Raw genomic sequence first — 24,176 nt, 5'->3', positions numbered from 1 at the left:
ATTGGAGCATTTAGTCCACTTACATTTAAGGTAATTACTGACAGGTATGTAGCTATTTCCATTTCATTCATATTTTTTATTTTCTTCTTAAATCCTGTAATACCGGTTTTGTGGTAATGAACTCCATTAGCTTTTTCTTGTCTGGAAAGTTTTTATCTGTCCTTCAGTTTTAAAACATAGCTTTGCTCAGGAGAGTATATCTAGGCTGTAGGTTCTTGCTTTTCATCGCTTTGAGTATTCCTTGCCAGTCTGTTCTACCTGCAGAGTTTCTGTTGAGATGTCGGTTGGCAGTCTTAAGAGAAGGCCCTTGTACATAACTAACTGCCTTCCTGTTGCTGCTTTGTGTTTAACCGTTGGCATTCTAATTAGGGTGTGTTTTGGTGTGGGACTCTTTGGGTTCAGTGAGGCAGGCTCCCTGGTCCCGAGCTGGGTGCTGCAGGGAGTCCCTGGTGTGGGTGGTGTGTGCCGTCCTGTTGTGCTTGAGCCCGGACTGCTGTTGGCATGTCCGCTGGGCCCACTCTGTGGCTCGCAGTGGGCGGTGCTCTGCACCTACCGCCCTGGTGTGGTGGTTCTTGGGCCTCCTGGGAGGGGCTGCGCTGGAGGCCCAGGTCGGCTGCTGCCTGCGCCCAGCCCCGGCCACCTGGGAGGAGCTGCCAAGTGACCTGAGGCCGGCAGCCGCCTGCTGGGCTGGGAGGCACTGGGGAGGCTGTGCTCTGAGCCGAGGCCCGCGGCTGCTAGTGTCAGCCGTGGGGCCACTTGGCAAGGAACACAGGCCACGCCGAGGCCCGCTGCGGTTTGTCTCGGGTTTGTGGGCCTTTCAGAGCGGGCTCAGGGAAGTCCACGCATGGGCCGAAGCCGCCGCCGGTTTATAGCAGCCCCTGGGAGAGGTTCCGGCCTCGGTGCCATTTGGGTGCTGTGGGTTCTCGGGAGTCACCAGGGCGGGCCAGTGCGCTGGAGACTCAAGAGTCCCCTGCTGTGCCTGGCAGCTCAGCCAAGGGACACAGGCTGCCCCTGTGCCCTGCTCCGGAGCCAGAAGCCCCTGGCGCTCTCCGGCTGCTGCCTGGCCCGGGGGCCCGCACCCCGTGGGTCTGTCAGCCGCCAGTCTGGCCTGGGCGCTGTAAGCGCAGCGCCCGGGATCCCAGCAGCCTCCGTCTCACCCTGGGTGGAATCCCTGCTGACTGCCGGCCGGATGCTGCGGGACTGCCCAGCGCGGGGGTGGGGGTGGGGGGGGTCTGGGAGCCCTGGCTCCTCGGCAGGGACCGCCACAGTCCAGATAGCCCCCCGATTGGTAACGCCACACTCGGGTGTGGGACCAGCACCTTCCGCCTCCAGCCCTCCCGCCTGTCCGCGCGCTGCGGCTGCTTCAGATCCTCCGTTGTCGGGCTTCTGTTCACCTCCAAGGTGACCCTCAGAGGTGGTCGTTCCAGGGTTTAGCTGAAGCTCGGGTGTGGTCTTGGGAAGAGGCTGTGCAGTGGCTTTTCGTATCTGTCTTCGTGACTGGAAGTGCCCCCCTGCTTCTTTCTCACGCCCTGATTTTAATATATAGGAATTATTAGAGATGAATGTCATCACGAAAGTTGTTTATTTTGGAGCCAGAAAATACTTAATGGGATCAGTAATTAGGTTTAAGGATTTTAATAGGATTTAATACTTAAGAAACACCTTAAATTTAACTATATGACTGTATCTTAAATATAATCCCATGTTTGGGGGCAGAGTTAAATTTAAATGCAATTCGTTATAACGTTATTTTGGAAGTCTTTACATAAAATCAGCCACGCTGAACACATTTGGGGGATGATTTTATGAACATTATTGTAGCCTGAAGCCATTCAAGGGTGTTTTATCAAGTTCATACTTTATTCTAACAGAATGTTAATTTATATTTCTTTATAAGGTTACACTGTTTTACTTAGAAATTTTATTGACTTTTAACTTCAACTGAAGAGTACATGTAATAAAAAGAAGGCAAATACTAATTTCAAATGCTTTTCTAGTAAATTTATTAACTTGGTATTAGCTAAATGAAGGAAGTTTAGATTGAAATGGAGAAAAACCAAGATTTGCAACCGAGAACATTGAGGATGATTGCTTTCTATAGAATCGTCCCCGAAATCACTTTATCAACCCCTTGGGTGAAGCGTAAGTAGAGTGTGCTTTTCCCTGGCGGTGTTATGTGTTAAAATAAACACCCAGTTTTTAGATGACTGCCTTGACATTCTTATTCCTCTTTCAAAGTATAAATTTAGTTAATATTAAATACGCTGTTTTCTACAATTCCATATTATTAATAATGATTGATACTGTTTCCATACCTTATTTTAAAAAATCAGTGCCCACATCTGAAGATTCACAGGTTTTGAAACATTACTTGTCATTTTCCAGATCTGATCTGCTGTCTTTGACTCTTTCTAAGGTCCTTAATTTTGCTTTTCCCTTGTCCCATGAGATTTCTGAATTACCACGGACCCTTTGAGATACTCTTGCTGGTGAAGGTTTCCTGTAGTTCTTTCCCAACCTGGAATTTGTTGCTGTGCTGAATATATGAAAAATGTGTTAAAGTTATAATGCACTATGTCCACTAGATTGTTTTTAGATCTTTACTTTCTTTGTACATATAAATACTAGTGACAAGACCGAAATGCCCATCTAAATAGCTAGCTATATAATAACTAAGAGTTCTTTAGCCAGCTTATATACCCTAAAAGGTTGGAGCGGTGACTGGGCATGGACATCTTTGATTTAGACGATTTTGTTTTTAATCAGAGTATTAATGTAATCTTTTTTCTAGAATTTCTTGCATATTTGTGGAAATATGGCTGATTACCATTGCAGTGTGGTTTTAACCATTAGAAAGGCTAAAGTGTACTGGGGTAGAGGAAAAGCACGCTCTTTTCCTTTTCAGCATTATAGGTGACTCTCTGAGAGAGTCACAGCTGTAGGACAGTTTTCTAGAAAATGAGAGGCAGAGAGGAGTGTCTGTTTATAACATGATCAATTTGTAGAGAAAGGGTCATCTAGGACTGGTGATGGCTGGCAATTCAATTGTTCAAATCAAGGGAATTTGTGTTTTTAAATGTTAATTACTGAAAGTCCACTTTTTAGAGGGTTGAACACAGTCACTGTGTTTGAATACAGGGTGGGAGGAATTCTAATTTATCTCTGTTGCTCCTTTCAACTTTTATTTTTTTATGGAAGTAATGGAACTCAGGTCATACTCTCATTGGACTGCTTTTGGTTAAAAACCTTGTGAACCGTGTGACTTTCATTGAAAGCTCGCTGATCTGCATGCTTCCCTCCCTCAGCGTGTTTGTTCCCTGTCTCTAAACTGGGCGGCGGTGTTTGTGTGGCTTCTCTGTGCCCCCACGTTGTCTTCCATCCGGAGCCAAAGTCCCGGGGTTGTGTTTCTGTCTCTTCTTTTCTAAATGCATTTGCCTGCGCGCTTGCTTGGTTTCCATCGTAATGATTAAAGGGAATTTTGTTACTGTTGGATTCTAAAACTTTTGTACAAAGCATTAATTATTATTTACCAGAACTTGTATCAAAGACATTTTCTGGGATATTTTCGTGCATTTGAAACTTTGTGTTAGAATGAGGAGGACATTCCTAATTAGCGGTGAAATAGTTTCACAGAGTTGGATTATTATTTATTTTATGTGAGAGAGATGTGCCCATTGCTGAGTGTAGCTGCCATGGTAAAGGATTAATGAGATTATGCAAATTACCCAGTTATATACACCTCTTACCAGGGTAGGGTTTGCTTTCAGTTATTTCCCCAGCAGAAGTGATGAGCCTGCCCTGCATAGCCCGCGATGACGGCCCGAGGCTGAGAACGTTACTGCTCACCACGTTGCCCGTGCGTTACGGCAGCCTCGAGAACACTGCTGCCTTTGTTCTCATCTTCTAACCAGAACGCTTTATCTATCCTACGGGCCCGCTGGCGTTAGGGAGGGAGAGGGCCTCCGCCCTGTTACTGTGGGTTTCCGGGTGGCATCCTGCTGCTGTGTGGGAGTCTGACCTTTTACTGAATACGTGCCTAGCGGCCACTGAGTGGCTCCGGGTAAGAGGGGTGCGCAGGGAAGCCCAGTGCCTGGCAGGGGAGCCAGGAAGCCCAGGGGCTCTGACCGGTGCCTACAGGCCCGTGCCCGGCGCTGCGCTGGCCCCTCCGCTAGGTGACTTTCAGTCCAACAGCTTACCTCCACCTCACAGTACTTTTCAAAACCCTGTTTGTTTTAGAGTATTCTTTAGTTTTTTCCCCAGAATTGTACCAAACGAAACACAACCGCGACAGAGCCCCTGTAATCTCCCTGCACCCCGACACCCAATGCTCAGCTTGTACAGAGCCCGGGGCTTCCGTGGAGCCTCGTGGGCAGCCCGAGGATCAGGCGTTCGGCCTGCAGGAAGGGACTGGGGGCCCCACTGCACCCCTGGGTTTAGGTTGAGCCCAAGCAGGCACGGTTCAGAGAGCTGCCTCCCGTCCTCCATTGTTCTGAACCTTTTGTTAATTTGTTTTTTTTTTGTTTTTTTTTTTTGGTTTATGTATTGGATGTCACGTAATTTTTTTTTGAAGAAAATGTTCTTTTGATACAGTTTAGTTTAAAATGACTCTTCTGTAAACTAGTGCTTTGGTCCTGCAGTTCTGCCACATAATGAAATGAGGACAGTGTAGTGAGCTTCTCATAAAACCAAATGGGTTTTTCTGTTGAAGTCTTGAATAGGTCTGTTTTGTTTTTTGTATTTGGGTGTGAATCTTTATAGCATAAAGTCCTGCCGTTGTGTATGTATGCATATTCATTTTCAGGTCCTTATTTGTGTAAATGTTGACAGGCCTTTGTCAGTCAGTTCCCCGATTTTACTTTTGACACTTTATCAAGAAATAAAAGGGTTTGGGAACACTGAGACTAGAACTGAAAGCGCTCTGGGAGTGGCTGACTGTTCTGTGTTCAGGCCACGGTTCCAAACCACTTTATTTGTCTTCCAAGTACCTGAGGGATTCCACACATTCCAGGCCCTCAAGGCTGCTCACCGGGGCCCTGCCTTTCTTTTGTGTCAGCCCAGGCGGTCCCAGCCAGGCTCCACCTTCACCCTGGGGAGTCCATGCTGCAGAGACAGGGGCCTACCTGGTACTGACCACAGGGTCAACACTGCTTCTGAATGTGTCTGTGCGGTCCCTGGGGGTTCAGAGAGCACAGTTCTCATGGTGTCCAGTGTAAGTGCCTTGTCAGCTTTAAGAAAATTGCACCGGGGTCGTAGAATTTTTACAGTGCAGTTACTAGTAGTCAGTAAACAGTAATTAGTAAGAGAAACGATACATTTGTTCAACAGTCTTGATAAGGAAATTTAATTGTGTTTCTCTTTGCTCTGATGTCCTTTTCTTGTCATGGAGATTATCAATGTTCTTACTTAGTGATATGAAAATTATTAGAGCTTAATGACTTAATGCAAGCTGAGTGGTATTTTTATATTTTTATTGTGCTAAAGTTAAATTACATAAAATATTTGCAAATGCTAAAATGTTAACTGTTTTGATACTGTATTGAAATGACTTAAAAATCAAAGAACTAGTAGATGTTGATATTAAAGCATAATTTAGTTGACTGAAATAGTATTTTAAATGTAGTATAGTATTTTTTCTTACAGTAACCCTAGAGACAAGTGAGATATTAATGTTGAGAGTGGTTGAATATAAGTTGAAAAGTTTTGTTAAATGTATCTATGTCAAGTACACAGTTATTGGTGTACTGTTGGTTTGAAAATGTATTTTGGACAATTAGTAATATCTAAATGTCATTAAGGTTAAATATTTTTATCTATAAATAAGCCTTTGTATTTTACATTTAAATAAAGACCAAAAATAATTCCTAAAAAGACCAAAAATAATTTGTAAAAGAATTCTAGTTTGACTTTCATCATGATGTAACACCACGTTCATGATGGTGTTCAAAGGTACAAGTTTGTTTTAGGCAACAGAGGTTAAATACTAGTTCAAATATTTTATACAGGTTATTGAAAACCAACATGCTTGAATATGAAATTTAATATTTCACTTGGCTGACCTGATTAGCTTTTATGTCGTCACTGTCACAGAAGCAGAAAAGTTACGTGGACCTTCCACCCGGGTGCATTTCAGCATCTTCTGGACTGCCAGAGGCCGCGATGCCTCGGTAGATCTTTCCCGGTAGCCTAGTGTGTTCAGCTTACCGTTTTACTTTATGGTTAGACCCATATTCATTCTAGAAATCATGTAGTCTCAAATTCCTACCCTGCTTCAAAGTTTCAAGTGAAAAAAAGCACTAGTTATTTATCAGACACAGGCCTGAACGTTTTACACGCTTGGTAACAACACAAGCCAGATGTTCCCACTCCTGTTTGGCAGATAAGGAAGCCAAAGCGCAGACATTTAATGACTTACTCAAGGCTACACAGCTGATGTCATGGTGGGTCTTACTCTGGCAGTCTGAAGGAACAAAAATCATCCCTAATTTGTCAGTTTTTTGAAGTCAGAAATCCCAATTCTTTGTTACTAGTTCAGGCAGTAAAATAATGGAGACCTTCAGTGGGGAAGGAGACTTCTTTAGGGTTTTATGATCAATTATAATGTAAAACATTGTTCCATACTTCTAACCCTTTCTGACTAAACTTACATATTTTCCCCCTAAACCTGCAGGAATTTCGAAAACAGAAAAAAAAGTGAAATTGGAAGAAAAAAGCTCAACAGCATTTGGTATGAACAGAAAGTAATCTTTAAGCAAAGACAATATAGATGGCTTGGCAGTGGGGGGACTTGGCCCGTCCCTTACTTTTTACCTGATAGCGCCCCTGAAGGTGTGAGCGGTCGTGTTCTTCATCTTCAGATATGTGATTTTCGTAACATGCATCGCAGAGTATTATTTGTATTTTTGTCAATGGCTTTCTCTTGAGAGCTGTGTGTTTTTAAAGTCTTTAAAATTATGGCTATTTAAAAGTAAGCTGCCATTTAATATTGTTGAAACTTTGAGAATAGGTGATAAATTAAGTCTTTTTTTTTTTTAGACTATCTTTTTTAACCTACTGAATAAAAAAGTTACTAAGTTTTCTGCTATTTTTTTCTAGTTTCTGTGCTATAATGACTAAATACTTCGGAATAATGGATGATAGTCTTAAATATTTTTCAGATTAGCTAACTGGAGCTTGGGTCATTGAAAGATGATTAAATATGGGTGATCAATTGTAGGCTAACCCATTCTGAGTTGGCACAATAGTTGAATACATGTGATGGGTTAATTAAAAATAAAATATTCTAGGATACTGTTTTAACATCCATTTATTTTCTTTAAAGTACATTATGATTGAGAAAAAGGAATATTCTAAAATTTTGGGAAAAATACGTTTAATTAAATAAGTTTTTTCTTTGTGTTTTTAGTCTTCACTCTTGTATACACTGGGAAAGTATTGAAAGACTGAAGGAATTTATGGGTTGGTTTCTTTTCTTTTTCCAAAGCAAAAAGATAAAGTGGGGTTTTTTTTTTTTTAATCTTCTAATATATATATTTTAAATTTTATATGGAAATGCTGAGTCTCATCAGACAGGTCTTAAATTGTGGAGCTTATTTCTTGCCATATCAGGAAGCTGAGTTATATTACTCATTTAAAGATGTTAACTGCTGTCTGTGTTAACTTTAAGGTGTCAGGAGTTGGGATTTCTCAACACTGCTAATGAAGACCCCCTCTTATAGTCCAATAAGCTAAGCAGGAGTTCCAGACTCATGACAGGAACAGTTTAATTGAATCCATCCACTCTGGGCAGGTGACTGGAATAGCGGATTAAAACGTAAATGCTGCTTTTAGGTTAACCACAAAGGAGTGACTCGGGACCAGTCGTGATTACTGACTTGACTTATTTTCGTCATTTAGGTAAGAGAAAAGAAAAAGATAAAGAAAGGAAAGAGAAGAGAGACAAAGATCACTACAAACCAAAACAGAAGAAGAAGAAGAAAAAGAAAAAGAAATCTAAACAGTATGGTAAGTATGTTAAAATGGTGATTCCCATTTTTTAAAAATTGTAAGATTCTTTCAACGATCCTCTCATCTTTTACCAAAATGGAGGTGGGACAAGATCCCCACATTGATGAGAATGGAGAAGTTCCTGTAGCCTCCCTTTGTCTTGCTAATTTTGAAAATAACGGGACTACGTTTTATTAGGTCTGTAAATTAATCTTTGCAACAGTTGGAGACTTCTCCAGCCTTGTGGTGGACTAGATGCTCTGACCAAGCACCCTTCAGCGGCCCGAAGGGGTGACTCCCAGTCTAGGGTTTCGTAGTGCCTTGAATCGGCTTTCAGAAGAACTTGAGAAAACGGAGTGGCAGCCTGTTGGACAGCCTGTCTCTGGAGGGTATTCTCCTCCTGTACTTGAAGGCGTGAGGGACGTGATGGCAAAGGAAGGCTGAGGTGCCAGGAGAGATGATGGGCACAGACCGTAAACCTGTGGGTGCATCGAGACGTCAGTGACGGGAGCGAGTCTGGGGAAGACAGAAACAAGTGGCAGAGGACAGAACTGTGTGACAGTAATGAGCGCTTATAGGTTGGGAGGGGCATCCTTGCAGTTCAGCGTTTTTATTGTCTTGGGAGAGCAAAAGGCATTTATTGCTAAATAAGTTAAATCTGCATTTTAGGATTTCTGATGTGGACACTGAAGGAATAGTAACATAGGGTATAATTTCCAAGGGGCAGTATAATGAAAAAAATTTAAAAGAAGACAATGAGAGAAAAACAGAACAGAAGAAAAATCTAAATTACAATAGATATTTGGAAAAAATCTAAACAGATCAGTAGTTACAACTATATGAGAGATATTATCATAATAGATTTTTTAAATCCGGTTATGTTATTTATTTTAAGAGGCAAATCTAAATATAAGGATAGAGAGAACAGAGGAGTGTTGAAAATAAAAGTATAGAAGGAAGTATGGTGAGCGGATACTAGCCAAGGCAGCGTTGAAAGCTGAGTGTGTGAGTTCAGATCCTGTTTCAACACTTAGAGCTGGGTGACCTTGGACACGTTACTCAAATTCTGTAAACCTCAATTTTCTCCTCTAAAACGGTAATGACAATTTCTACTTAGTTTCTATTGCGTGGATTTATTGTTAAGACTCAGTAAGGTAATAGATGTAAAGTACTTAGTACAGGACCTAGCTGGCATTTAGTACGTGCCCTTCCTGTGTCTGTGCGTGAAGAACGTGGCCTCGGGTGACCTGAGCAGCTACTGCGAGGCCATGGGAGGCAGAAGGGCCCAGCCCGGCTCGAAGGTCGCTCTGCAGTCTGACAGCATCAGCATCACCCAAGAGTGCCCTCGCCCCTGACCTGTGGGGGTGCAGTAGTGAGGCCAGGAGTGTGTTTTAACAGGCTTTCCAGCCTGTGTGCACTTTAAATGTTGAAATCCGCTGATAACACTTCTCAGCTGAGAATAAGGCTTCTGTAGTCAGACTGCCTGAGTTTGGGTTTGAATGTTGGCTTTGCCATTAGTAGCTGTGTATTTCGGGGCATTGTATGTCATCTCTCCTTCTCCGCTCTTGTATCTGTGAGCGCTCCAGCAGGTGTAGCTCCCTCGGCTGGTGTGAGGATGCAGAGGGACGATACACTTACGACACTTAGAACCGCGCGTGGCTCATGGCGAGCCCTCCGTGACGGTGACTGTGTTCAGTGCCGCTGTCATGCACACCTGCGCACCGGTGCTCTAAGGCAACTTAGACTTCTCATCTTCAGGTTCTGCGGGAAGCAGCCCAAACTGGCTCTCACTGGGCCTCAGCTGGACTGCGTTCCTTCCTGGAGGCTCGAGGGGAGACCCCTGGCTTTGTCCAGCTTCCCGAGGCCACTGTGTCCCCTGCTGTCTTCACGGCCGGCACTGGCCTCTTGGGCTCCTCACTTCACATCGCCCCGACACTGACTCATGCCCCGTCTTGCACTTCGGGACCCTTGTAATTACACTGGGCCCACCCAGACAATCCAGGGTAATCTCCCTGTCGTGAGGTCAGCTGGTCAGCAATCCTAACTCCGTCTGGGACCATAACTCCCCTCGGCCACGTCGCGGCCTAGCACAGTCGTGTTCCCCTGGACTGCTCGGCACCGCGGCCTCCGCTGCGTGGGTGCTGTCTGGGCTGTGTGTCCCAGCTGTTCCTGCCACACCCAGCTGGTCAGAGGCACAGTCCTCCAGCCGTTCGTGCGTGACGATGCTGTGTGCCCGAAGACAGGACTTGGTCGCTGCTTTTAAGTCGCTCTTCTTGATTACCTGACTCTCTGTTAACATTTCTTTATGTATCTTCTGTTGCAGACTACTCAGACTATGAAGACAGTTCCTTAGACTTTTTGGAAAGGTGCTGTTCTCCACTAACTCGGTCTCCGGGGAGTTCTCTGGCTCTGCGAAGCATGTTTACGGACAAAAATACAACGTATCAGTACCCAAGGGCAATTTTGTCAGTTGATCTTAGTGGTGAAAGTATGTGTAACTATGTAACCCTTCAAACAAGTCTTAAGATTCTTGAATGTAGAACTGAGGTTGAACCATTCTTTATTGAGGGCCTACCTGAGGACAGGGCACACAGTTTGAAAAGTTACTTTATAAACTAACATGGAAACGTCAGTATCAGAACTTTGAGTTACTTTTTAATTTATATAAAGTAAAATTAGCTGTACCCTTAGTTATAAGACAGATGGTAGAAAGAAACTATTGGTTTCTACCATATTCTGGTTTTCAATAGGCGTTTTTAATATTCTTCACTACCAAATTACAAAGTAGATGTTCTTATCCACATTGTATAGACAAACAAGCAGAGGATTATAAGTTGAGTAACTTTTTGGGCGAGTTCGTGTTAGAGTTAAAACTCAAACAGAGGTTTATCTTAACTGCAAAGATAATGCTTTTTATCCAAATATTGATCTTAGTATTAAAAATGGACTTTGAAGTCTTGATCACAGATACATTTGTAGCCAAAGGTCTGGGCATGTGGTCAGAGCAATGACCTGAGCACGGTCAGGTGCTAGACGCCCTTACGGAAGCAGGATGCCACCGAAGAGGTGACAGGAGCCCTACGGTTGGACTCTGGAGTGTTCCTGCCGGTCCTGACAGTGGGCGATGCTGAGACTCTCACCTTCCAGGGTTCTCAGCACTGGGCCCAGAGACGCTTCCGCCTCCAGACCTTGTTGGCAGCGGCTTGAGACTAGAGCTCCAGGAGAACAGGAACAGAGTCAGAGAACGGAGAACGGGAAGGGCCTGCGTCTTACGTAAAACGGCAGAGCGCTCGCATGCTGTCTGTCTTCCTTCTGAGAGCCCCACGGACAGGCGCTCGGTTTTGTTTTCTCTTGCATTGCTGCTGCCTGCCGACTTCCAGGGCCGACTCCTCTCTCACACGCTGGAGAAAAGCACGTTCTTTCCTTTACCCTAAAATAAGCACATAGCACTTTTGAGATTTAATTTTAAAAAAAGAAAAAAAATGGAAGGAGGAGGATTAGGAAAAGTCATGCCCCCTTCCCACCCTTTGCCCATTCATAAATACAAACCTGAAACCTGGCATTGAAATCAAGTTGTATGTAGTGGTGATCCTCCATGTAATCTAATTTCTAGAATATGCTTATTAATTTTTTACAGATTATTATCAAAATGACATTTTTAAATTTCTAAGGGCACAATCCCTGTTTAAGAACTACTGTGAAACCATTAAGAACACAGGCTTTAGAGCCACGCAGGCCTGGTGTTCAGTCAGCTTCATCGCCAGCCGGCTGCGTCACTGGGGCAGGTTACGCACCTTGCACTTAACGGAGTTTAGTGGCGGGCCTGGGGCATGTCAGGTGCAGCGGTGCTTAAGTCGGTGGTCCTGATGCTGTTAAGAATGGTAACATGGGCATTAGACCCTAGGCGAGTGAGCGCCTTCGTGTCTGAAGGGCTGTTATGGCACAGATAATGAAACCTGTTCTCTTTACAACGGGGACCAAGAGGGATCACATTTGTGGAAGCACTTGGGACCTACGCAAATTGCAGTTATTATTATTGGGTTGGCCAGTAAGCCCGTTTGGTTTTTTTCTGTAAAATAAAATACATATTTTTCATTTCCACCGTTAACTTGATTGCTTTGGATAGCTTGAGTGTGTCAGCTGTGTCCTGCATGGGTAGAATGTTGATCTTAATTAATGTCTTGAGTTGGTCACTATTAACTTGAACCGGTCTACCCAACTGTGGAGCATTGTCCAGCGGGAAATCTCCAGCACAAAACCTCGCAAACCACTTCTGACACATTTGATCAGTCACAGCACCTTTTCCATACGCTGCACAAATCTTTCTTTGTGTTTTAGTTGTGTTTTTACTTTCCTGGAAATAATGAAGCATAATATGCCAAAAATGTTGCATATTTTCTTCCATCTTCAGTGTTAAAATGGCTACACAAAAATTCACCAATTTAGATTTTTTTTTAAATGCACGCTGATGTGACAGCTGTCACAATAGAAATTGTTTTGAATGACATTAACAACGAAGCACTACTAGACCCATCTTACGGAAAATCCAAATGAACTTTCTGGCCAACAAAACCTTAGCTATAAACTCTAAACTCTGAGACTAGGGGATACTTTCTGAGTTACCTGTAATAGTGTATACATTAAGACGTAAAGCAATGTATACATTGCTTAATGTGTATACATTGAGATGTGAGTAACTAAACTTTAAAAATCATTTATTTCTTTGTCCAGAGTAAATAATTATTCCCATTTGTTTGCTCTCAGTTGCTAAATATGTAATAACTTATAATCACTTCCCATAAAAATGGAAAAATATGCTGAGTATACTTTTACGTGTATTCTAGACTTAACAGATGTGGAATTCCTAGATGATTCTTCAACAGAGAGTTTGCTTCTGAGTGGGGATGAGTACAATCAGGACTTCGATTCAACCAACTTTGAGGAATCTCAGGATGAAGATGATGCTCTTAATGAGATTGTGCGGTGCATTTGTGAAATGGACGAGGAGAACGGCTTCATGATCCAGGTAAGCTTCCCGTCTGCAGTGCAGCTTCATGACGTCAGGTCCTCAGCAGGCGCACCCCGGCCTCTGTCGTCTTTGTCTGCGCACTGTCCTGTTGAGGGCGGAGGCTTCTAATTGAAGATCACATTTACGGTGCCAGCAGTAAGGCTGGGAAGTTTCTTCATCAAGGAAGTAGACTTTTCTTACTTGACCGGCACTCTCCCTTGGCAAGGTGTTTAGTTTGAGAGTGTCAAGCTGAAATTCATTTCAAGGGCCATTAAGATGAGCAGGCGTCCGTCCACGCTGACGGGTGGCCATAGCTCCTCTCTTACTGTCTGGATCTCTGTTGTTATAACTCACATTATATAACCATCCTTCCACAGGCGGCTGTAGAAACATAAAGTTCCCACTATTCTCAAAGATTAAAGGGAAGCTCTGCCGCAAAGGTTAACCATTATAAACAGCCTCTCCCTGTAGAAAGAGTATTTTTAAGAAGAAAGGGAAGTATTAACACATTTTGTGAGGATATTTGAAAGATTTGGAGTTGTTAGTTATAGGAATGAAAAAATGGTGATCTCCTTTTTTCTCCCCCTTTTTAGTAGTTTTCTCAAATAAGGGAACTACGAACTTCAGAGATTGTTATTACAGGCACTGCTACAGACTTACCTTTTAAAAAAAATTTCTGCACACTTAGCTATTTTTAAGAGTTTTAAATATGTAATTGTCTAAAGTATTAGTGGGAAATACTGTAGATGAAAGCAGTAGTTCAATAACGTTTTTATGAATTAAGCAATTTATCAAAGCTCATTTTAATGGGTGCAGTGCAGTAAGAGGAAGCTCCCCAAATAGCTGACTGTTTCGGACGTAAAACCTGTCCTCACTCGCTTGTGTTGCGTGGAGTGAAGCGGGGGGAGGGAACGGGCGTTGTGTGCTGTCCCTCGTGGGTGACAGCGGGCTCCTGTCTCCACAGTGCGACGAGTGTCTGTGCTGGCAGCACAGCGTGTGTCTGGGGCTGCTGGAGGAGAGCATCCCGGAGCAGTACACCTGCTACGTGTGCCGAGACCCCCCCGGTAAGGCCCCCATGTGCCCCTGCGGCGCGCTCCGTCCTTGCCAGTGGGACTCCGCTTCCGTCCGTATTACAGTTGTCGGATGCTTTCCGCTGTTACAGTCTTATTTTTCATGTTAACAACTCTGCAAAACGCTGCTGTAAATCCGTCAACGTAGTTGCTGCCTTACCGGAAGGACAGAGTTAAGGCTTCTTCTGGAGAAGAGCGAGCCCCTCAGTGTACTCCTGTGACTTCTAAATAGGTTCACGCGTGGCTGTTTGAATGGAACCCTGTTTTGAACTTAAACTCTTCACGTGGTTTTATAAAGTTTCTGATAGTGCTGTATAGCCAGCGAAGTTTAGAGCAGATAGAACCTCAGATGATCACGTGTGGTTCCTTTAGTCCACTGAGGAGGCAGCGAGGGCACGGCATTGAACCTCCTGTGCGCGAGGGCAGCAGCGGCCGCGGCAGGGCTGAGACGGGAGCCTGCGCCTTGGGCTGTCCCTCCGCGTGTTCCGCCGCCCTCCGTTAGGGGCGGTCAGAGCAGCAGGTTCTGCGTGCCGTGCGTGCTCTCACCTTGCGAGGCAGAAAATAACCAATGTTTCAGGTAGAAGGCTAATGAGTCACTCTCGTATCTTATCAAAGAAGCGAAGTACCCTGACCTGCAAAGCGGAAGGCTGCTGGTTCCGTCCCTGGCCAGGACGCATGCCTCGGCGGCAGGTTTGATCGTCGGGACGTGTACAGGAGGCGGCCAGTCAGTGTTTCTCTGCCCCCCTCTCTCCCTCCCTTCCCCTCTGTACAAAAAATAAGCCAGCATGTCCTCGGGTGAGGATAACAGAGATGAAGTGAAATTAAGGAGCAGGGGCATTATTCAGGTCTGTGTGAATGCAGACATCTGTTCATTCAGCAGCATTCACTGATGCCTTCCGTTTGTTAAACCTGGTAACAGGTGAGGCGATTGGTTCGAACGCCACCTCCATTATCTTCCAGTGCAGTAGGGGACACACTAGGACACAATTACTGCTGACACCAGAGCTATAGGAGTCTGAGATCCCAGCCGTGGGGGAGGGGCCCCTTGTCACTTACCTAGAAACTGTCATCCAGTTCAAAGCAAAGGTTGGTGAGAGAAGCAGCTGTCCCCGTGTAGTCTGTCCGGCCCTTCCTCAGACTTTTTGGAGGACAGATGACAGATACCTGAGAAACGGAAAACAGCGCACCCCAGGTTTCCTCGTCTGCTGCTGACACCCCTCTGGGAGCCTGTCCTCAGAGGGCAGGGGTCCTGTCCGGGCGGCGGCTCCAACGCTGCCTGGCCCTCCTGTAGTTCACCTCCACGCCAGGGCCCGCCTCGGTCACGGAGGAACGTTCGGAGAGCGGCGGCTGAGCGGCGCCCTGGGTGAGCGGGACCCTCTGTGACTTGAATGTCAACTTCCTCCTCTCCAGGTCAGAGGTGGAGCGCAAAGTACCGCTATGACAAGGACTGGCTGAACAACGGGAGGATGTGCGGGCTGTCATTTCTAAAAGAGAACTATTCTCACCTGAATGCCAAGAAGATAATGTCCACACATCACCTGCTCGCTGACGTGTGCGGTGTCACCGAGGTCCTGCACGGCCTGCAGCTGAAGATCGGCATCCTCAAGTACGTGGGGCGGACGGGGCGCCGTGCCGGCCCGGGGGGTCACGCAGTGGGTCGCGCGGCCTTCGGAGCGTGCAGATGAGCGGTTGGGAAGACAGGGTAGTTATTTGCATAAATTTTAACCCAAGGAAAGGACAGATTAATAACTTTGTGAGTGACCGGCTGCTTCACGCCTGTTGCCCTGGAGTACACCAGTGGGTACAGGGAGGGGCAGCAGACGTCGGTCCCTGTCCCAGGACTTCGTGTGCTCCCACATGCACCCGTCACAGGCCCTGAGTGCTGTGGGCCCTGGGATTTCTGTCCTCTGCTGGAGCCCTGTCGACAGGAAATAGTCGGAATATATTTTTCAGTTACCTTAAGATGGACTGCGAAGGTTGCCGATGGGCCGTGTGTTCCATCCCTCTGCTGTGCACCAGAGGTATTTCAGTCGTCCCAGATGCCCTTCCCGTGAAAACACACGTTTGCCTCCCTAAACAGCATGTCAGAGAGTTCTCGATGTCCTGGCTCTCAGTTCTCCCAATACCTAGCTAGAATTCCCATTTAAAAAAAAACCCAGGTAGTTATATAAAAACAGGATGAATCGCTGGTTTTCACAAGATTTTCTTGTCTTGCACTCACTTGGCCATCCCCTGTTCTCCATGCCCGTCTGGTGCCCCACGTGGCCTTGGTGCCTGCGGAGCCCCCGAGTCCTGCCTCTCTGCGCCGTCCTGTCTCAGCCCAGCCGGTCTCCTCCCGGGGACGGGTGCTGCTCCCCTTTGATCCTCTGCAGCTCCGGCATTGTCCTCCTTGCGTCCGTTCTTCACGCCGCGGCCACTGTGATCTTCGTAAAAGGCAAACAGGAGCTTGTCTCGTTCCACATGAAGATGCGCCCGGTCTTCCCGGGGCTCAGCGAGCCAAGGCCGGGCTCTTCAGCAGGCTCTCTGCGTCCTTCCGTGACATGGCTCAGCTGCCGTTTCATTGCTGTGTCTTCCCTCTCCTGCTCTTTCCCCCAAATGGTTCCGCTCCCCCAAACCACAGTCCCGCAGCCACGGGCCGTTATTCACACCCAGTGTGACCTTTGTGGCGGTCACTCGGGCAGTACCTCAGAAAGTCAACATGTACAGAGCGTGTGCAGCAGTTCCATGTGCGAGGTTTACCTGACTTATTCCCACTGTGTGCAGGGATGCACACGCCTATCAGTGGGGAATCGGCTGGCTGGTTAGACTGGTTCATTAATACTCTTTGCTACTAGACTAAAAATAAGGAAGTCTACATGTGCTGACATGGCAAAATGTTCAGGCATGTCACATATGAAGGACTCAGACTGTGAGAACTCCCATTTGTGTAAGAAGAAAAGGGTATGCTTACCCGTTTTTAAAAAGAATTTTATATGTGTAGAAAAGTCTGAAAGATCATACTCAGATATTTATAATTGCTGTGACAGGGAGCTTTTTACTTTGAACCTGTTTGTAAGCAGAGTTTTTTGTCATAAGTATCACTTTTTGATTGACTAAAAGATTTGAAAGTATGTTCACATAAAAGTTTTTCATGTTCTGCAATTAAAAAAATGAGTGAAAATTCAGTAGAAAAAGAAATGCATATATCAAATGATGAAAAATATCAACAATTAAATTCATTATTACTTTTCCTTCTGAGTACTATTTCTATAAAATTGCGAGAATTCACATTTTGGGTGAAATTCTGGGGCGAGTTAACCTAAAGACTGTCTTTGCTTCCGTCTTGAGTCTCTGACCCCCTCCTGGCCGGGCTCCCTTGCTGAGGTGGAGGGCTAGGTCTTCACTAGAGAGCTGGGGGCCGGCCGGCCTGACCAGGCCCGCTCAGTGTGCAGACGGCAGGCAGAACCAGGGCTTACCTGCAGGAGTTTGCATTGTGCAACTCATGGTATTAGACTTGTTACTAGATGTTTTGTTTTGAATTGCTGTTTCTCCAACTTTGTCTTCAGGAATAAACACCATCCTGACCTTCAGCTCTGGGCCTACTCTGGGAAGCGGAAAGACCAAGACCAAATCATTGCTGGGGCAGAGAAAAAAGTGACGGTGCAAGACACAGTCAGCGCTGAAGAAAAGAAGTATGTGCAGAACCATAGGGAAGCACCCCGTGCGCCCCTCCGAGCGGAAGGGACCTATATAACAAGTGAGCACAGCTACCAGAAGCCACCAGGTTTCAGGCACGGCTGCAAACCTCCGGCAGAGCCCGGGAGCTCAGATGACGATGATGTTAGCAGTTTTGAAGAAGAACAAGAACTCCATGTGAGAGAGAAACCCCGCTTCCAGTGCTCGGGCAAAGAAGATGGAGTGCCTGCAAAGGTATAACTAGTGTCTCTGTCTTTGTTTGGGAAGTATGGTAGGTCGGCAGAGGAGAATCTGACAAGACAACACAGGCTGAGTTCCCAGATCTTCCTTCTGTTCCCAGCTGCACAAGGACCTTGTAAGGGTGAAGGCATTTTTTGCTTTCTCTACAAGAAAACACTGGCAATTTGGACATTAACTATTCCCTAATTCAGAATTGTAGTCATTCAGTGAACTTTGGCCCTAACAAAAGTTTCAATTTCATAAGCATCTAGAAACCCATAAAAAACATGAGCCACATTTATTCCAAATGAAAATGTCTGTGAGAACATGAAAGTACATATGGGCGTGTATATATTTTATAATAATATAATTTGTCTTTCTTTTTTATGTATTTTAGATAAAAGGTGGCACTTTGATCCTTTTAAAAAGATATTAGCATATTTGTGTATACGTAGCAATGCTATTATGCAGCAGTTTGAATTCTTAAAGCTCTGTGTTCAGTGAATATTTATCAACTTATTTCCTAGTCACTGGGATTGTCTTAGAGATGTTGTGCCTTCATTTTAAAAAACTGAGTTTCAATTAGCAATGCTACTTTAAAATTAGTTCTTTATTTGTCTGGCTTCCTTTATCAAGTAATCACTATAAATAAATACGTGACTGAATTTGGGAAGCTTGGATTTCATAGAACTTGTGGTAAATTAGTTGTCAAATTAATATTCCCTTTATGAAATGGGTTATTTCTGAGTTCAGATTTGGTGCTCATTAAGCAGTTTGCACTTTTTACATTTTCAAGAGATTTTTATCTTTCTCTTGCCTCGTTGATTTAACTGTATCAGCGAAGTCTAGTCTATAGTTAATTGGACTTTGTATTGACCTTGCCAGTTTTCTTGATTTCTTTCCATCATTGCCTTTTGCCTTTCATCTACTTATGCCTCCAGGTTTAGATTAATCGAGGAAGGGGTCAGTCGACATTAGCCGGGCATTCTGATTACACAGCATCGTCAGTGACTTCGTCTGTGTGGCACGTTTTAGTCATTGCCTGGGACCCTGCGTCGCGCTTCGTGCTGGGCATTATGGCGAGGCCTGGGGGGGCGGCGTCTGCTCTCACCCTCGGAGGGCCACGTGCAGTTGCTAAGTTCGTGTGAGAGATGCCAGGCTGCTTCTGGGAAATGCAGAGTTTATGAAAAATGTCTATAAAAACATTATTATTTATAATAACTTGCTGAAAATTTCACAACATATAGTAAATACACTCTTCTTTTGTAAGCAGTGTTCTTTGACACTAGCAAAAAATTTATTGCACTAAAATTATTTTATTATAGCAATTATTTTAGAAAAAATAAATTCTTCAATATGGCTTTTGAAGTATAATATATGGCATAGTATAAAACCTATGATTATAATTTGAAAAAACACATAACAACATGGATAGCAAGCAAGAAGTTTGCCAAATATTGCATAAATTTTTGAAAAAAAAGGAAAACTTTCTAATGTACACAAAAAAAGAACACAGATGGCATTCACACTAGAGACATATATCAGTAGATATCAACAGTGAAAAACAGTTTATAAACAAAATGCTAACGCTCTGCCATGAAGCAATGAAAACGTCCATTAGCAAAAGCTTCCTTATCATGCATACGGCATAGGTCCGACCATTATTGCAAAGGTAAATGAAATTAAAAGGACCGTTTAAAATGTAAGTAAAAATTATAACAATTAATATGTTAGTATTTGAACAAGCGTAGAATTTCGAAATTTGGAGCAACATGAGAAAAAGTTACATCAATATGTAACCCGAGGTACAAAAAAAGAGAACAGAACACAGAATACGAATGATTCCATTATTGTTTACATTCATAGCCATCGGAAAAAAGAGTCGCTGGGAGCGACGCTGGCACTTCTGGGAAAATTTGTCAGCATCGCTCACAGCAGCGTTGGCACTCGGAGGGTTAAGGACCATCAGGTGGAATCTGATTATGGGCTAAACTTCCTTTAAAAATATTCTAGGAGATTGGTTCGCTTTCACTGACTTCGTGGGCGGTGAGATTTTTATGTACTTTTTTCTCTGTGACGGTACATTTCATCCAACTCTTTGTTTTTCCCATGGTCTCCTGGAGAAGAGCCCCGCTGAGAAGAGCCCTGCGTTTGTTTACAACGATAAAAAGGGCCCTGAAGACGCGGGGGACTCGCATCTTCAGTGGCAGCTCAACCTCCTCACACACATTGAGAACGTGCAGAACGAGGTCACCAGCAGGATGGACCTGATAGAGAAAGAAGTGGATGGTAATTACGCTGGAACTAAAGTGGGGAGGCTGTGCTGGGTCGGGGTGTCCCTCGTTATCGGGGGGTGACGTGCGGTGGGCCCGGCGGAGGCGCCCGGGGCTCACCCTCAGCTGCCGCGGGGTCTCGGACGCTCGCGAGAGCGCGACAGGATAGGCGTCGTGTGTTTTCCTTTTTAAGGTGGATATTTATTAAATGTTGCCCGTCCCCCAGGCTCAGTATGGAACACACGTGGGATAGTTTTGTTTCTAAACCATAGTTTCTTTGGAAGTCTGCAGAAGGACTTCAGACATTTTTGAAACCTGGGGGAAACATTTTGAAGTTCTGTTTTCACCCTGGTCACATGTGTTAGGTGAAATCAACAACAAAGAAAACCCTGCAAGGTTAAGGAGGTAAACTATAGGTTTGCATGCAGATTTTCAGATGGGTTTTTTTAAAACATATTTTTAACTATGTCACACCAGAGCCCCGAGGAGTAGACAGGAAAGAGCATGTCCCCACTTTGTAGCTGAGGAAGGTGAGCGCTTTAGATTCCCGGTCCCTAACCCAGTGTTCTTCCAGTGCTTTCTGACTCCCTTTTCCTCCTGACCTTACACATCGCTCCCCCACCTTTTCACCCTGTACTAAGAGCTCCCGCTGCTCTGTATTCCCCTGAGGAAAGAGGAAGTGGGGACTCATTTCAGAAGCATCTTCCATTTGGTTATAAGCTAACTGCAGAATTAGTTTAACGTGTTGAGTAGATTTGTAAAGAGAAAAATGCAGCTTGACACTGTCCCCTATTATTAACAAAAAGTGCAGGATACAAATTAACTGCATTCCGCCTAGACTTCTAATAGGCTTGCATGTTTTTTAAAAAGTAATGATAATTAATATAAATTGAAAAGTACTCCGAGAAATTGCCACCTCCTTTCCTTTGTTAAAAATGAACTTCTGGATTTAAAATAAAAATGGTTAGAGGAGCTAAGTCTCATTTAAAATGAAGTAGAGACCACTTAAGCCTCAATTAGTAGGAAGCCTGAGCAGAACACGGCAGCATTGGTCTCTGTTCCAGAAGAGTAAAAGGAGACATTCGGGATGAAGTTAATTTAAGTATTTATAAAGGGGAAAATTATCTAAAACAAGAGCAGATTAAGATTACCAGGAGAGGGACCAGAGCCCGTGGGGGCTAAGACGTAAAAGACGGAGACTGGCCGGGCATCCTGGCCTTCTCCACAGCGGGAGGCGGCTCTGTCTCCATCCCTTCCCCGGCCTTCTGGTGACACCACTTGGCGGCTGGTCTTCTCGTGTCCACTCACATCCGTGTGTCCTCTCTTGCAGTCCTGGAGAGCTGGCTGGACTTCACCGGGGAGCTGGAGCCCCCCGACCCCCTCACCAGACTGCCCCAGCTCAGACGCCACATCAAGCAGCTGCTGGTGGACATGGGCAAAGTGCAGCAGATAGCCACGCTCTGCTCCGTATGACAGCGGCGGGGGCCTGCAGGACGGGCGTGGCTCTCCGCGGTCGGACGGTTTCTGGTTTCCACGGGCCTGCTGGGGGACGGTCACAGCGCGCAGTGGTGTTCGGTCACTGACCAACTTGTGACTCAGTAGGGACGGTACCTTGGAAAGGAAGGTGAAGAACAACTTTGTCAAGGAAGCTCCTAGGAAACAATTTATGAGCACGCTACAAATGCTATTGTATTACATGCCCAGGGTCAGCGAAAGGGGGGTATCATCTATGCTGAGGGCGCTGAGTTGGCAGGCGTCTTGAGTAGTTGATTACACGAAGCTCGAGGTCCCCGCAGAAAGAGATACGGTGTATTTACGTAGTTTTTAGTAGGCAGACCCTCGTTTATACACCAGCATTTGGCCAAACACAATCGTAGCGGAAGCCTACATTCTGGGAGGTGTATAGGTTGCCGGAAGAACTGCCTTCTCGCAGCTGATCCCGCTGTGTGGGAATTCGGGGGATTTAAACTTCGTAGGATCCTGAGCTGCCTCGTAGGCGATGAACATCCTTAGTCAGAGAACTGATGGCAGCAGCCTCACTTCCGGGGGGCAGTTTTAGAATTCTTCCTTCACTATGAATATCCTCTAAAAACAAACACCAGATAATTGGCATTTATTGTGGGCATTCAGCTCACCGAAAACAAACTGGGTCGCAGAAGGGCCAGTGTGCCAAACGGGGGCGCTGCAGCCGGGAGGCGGGCCTTGGGGATGGTGGCGCTCTCCCCGCCGGCCCTCCAGAAACGGAGGGCACAGACGCTGTGTGTGCTGGACGGAGCCCACGGCAGTGCTCAGGCTGCCCCGTGCCCTTCGTTCGCCCCGAGCACGCTTAGTGCTGCCTTTGGAAGCCGTGGGACAGAAGCTCGGCTGGGATGAGGAGTGACAGGACTCTCGAAGTGCTTTGTGGCAGCGGATTTTTAAACTGCTGGTAGTAGAATACTGGAAAAGCTTCATTTCTGAAGATGAATTTTATTTTTAAAAAATACATGCGCACTCAAAACTTTTAGCTTTGATCACAGATGGACACATTTCTGAAACCAAAGGCAGCCAAGTTGCTGTGTCGGCTCTCGCTGGACTCGGAGCCCAGGCGCGCGGTCTGCTCCTCGGGCAGGGCTGCGAAGGCGTGGGTGCGTGTCTGCGGGCGACACTCGGCGTGCGGTGTCCTCGGCCTGCACATATTTATATCTACACATATCTAGTTTTATTACCATAGTCTATAAAGAGTTGGTGGTTAACATGAAATGTTACCTTTGAACAGACTTTTTAAAAATAATGTACAGGTTTTGAAACTCTTTTAAAAAGGGGAAAAAAGACTGCTAAGAGAAGGCTGTTGGGTGGCATATAACACTTGACTCTATGCCTCGTCCTGTGTACCAGTTCTAGCCGTCAGGGGAAACGCCTTTGAGAACTGACAGACAGGAAACATGAACTTACCTTGGATAAAAATACATGCCACTGTACATTCAGATATTATTTAAATTTGCAAACACACTGTTCTATATGTAAGGTACTGTATGTAAAACTCTTTATTAAAACTATTCCACATATCAGAATTTCAGCTTGCCTTTTTGCGGCCTTATATTTTGATGGAAAGATGATTAAAAGAATGTGCAGAACAGTCATTAGAACTTTCTCTTGCCTTTTGAGATCCTTCAATGTGACAAATGTGCCAAAGAGCAACAGACATAGAATACAGTCCTGTGCATTTACTTGTGATACATTAACTTCGTCAGAGATCTTACTGAGAAACGAAAAGCTTTAGTAGAGGAGATGTTTTGGGGTAGTTGCTTAAATTTTCATATTAAAGTAAAAAGAGTGCCTGTATTCCATGTGTGGAGGAAATTTGCTCATGTCTGTATTTCAAGATCAACACTGTCTTTCATTTGCATTTTAAAATAAGAGCTCTAATCTTTTCCCTATTGTGCTTAAATTCTAGACATTGGATTTCTAACTTAACAGTGGGGGCGCCTAGATCCTTGTCACATACAAAGGAGCCCCTTCGTACCTAGTAGCGCCCACCCCCCCACCCCCCGGCGACCGTGGTTAGATTAATTCACATTTGTTCTTGTGGTGTCTTGCAATTAGATCACTTCATTGTTAGCAGCCAGCCAACTGAACGTCCCAGAGAATTAGATGGCCCAGATTTTTGCTCTGCTTCTATGTAAATGAAGTGGAAGTCTGAATTTTTTAATTTAGATTTTAGAAGTAAATCTAAGTCCAATTACTTGTGCGTACATGTCCATTTAATACAGAATGTACCGAGCACTGAACCCTTCTAGCAACTAGCGGGCTAAGCATTCCTTGTTTAAGAGAGTGTTAAGTCTGTCATTTTGAAAGGTTTCCGGTGAGCTGACTTTCCTTCCACTTAGTTTGTCTTTAAAAAACCGCAAGTGCTGTGACTACGTGGCTCGGTTGGCGCGTCATCCTGTACCCCAAAAGGCTGCGGGGTCC

The 24,176-nt window shown here is 45.0% G+C and overlaps 1 protein-coding gene across 1 annotated transcript in view; it reads left to right on the top strand.

Moving 5' to 3' along the window:
- PHF20L1 (PHD finger protein 20 like 1) overlaps positions 1-21,940 on the top strand; it is a 63,465-nt gene extending 41,525 nt beyond the window's left edge. Inside the window, exons 13-21 of the mRNA XM_090283346.1 lie at positions 6,668-6,724; positions 7,894-8,001; positions 10,307-10,471; positions 12,828-13,009; positions 13,956-14,055; positions 15,472-15,667; positions 17,607-17,970; positions 20,082-20,244; positions 21,559-21,940. Of these exons, the coding sequence (XP_090139472.1) occupies positions 6,668-6,724; positions 7,894-8,001; positions 10,307-10,471; positions 12,828-13,009; positions 13,956-14,055; positions 15,472-15,667; positions 17,607-17,970; positions 20,082-20,244; positions 21,559-21,701 (1,478 nt within the window). The 3' untranslated portion in view covers positions 21,702-21,940. The remainder of the gene's footprint in view (positions 1-6,667; positions 6,725-7,893; positions 8,002-10,306; positions 10,472-12,827; positions 13,010-13,955; positions 14,056-15,471; positions 15,668-17,606; positions 17,971-20,081; positions 20,245-21,558) is intronic.
- Positions 21,941-24,176: the final 2,236 nt, after the last annotated feature.

This window comes from Furipterus horrens, unplaced genomic scaffold (genome assembly GCF_987537825.1).
Source record: "Furipterus horrens unplaced genomic scaffold, mFurHor1.1.pri manual_scaffold_7, whole genome shotgun sequence".
In the NCBI taxonomy this organism is placed as follows: domain Eukaryota; kingdom Metazoa; phylum Chordata; class Mammalia; order Chiroptera; family Furipteridae; genus Furipterus; species Furipterus horrens.
Note: the sequence above shows the minus strand (reverse complement) of the source record. Positions and strands in the feature narration are given on the sequence as shown.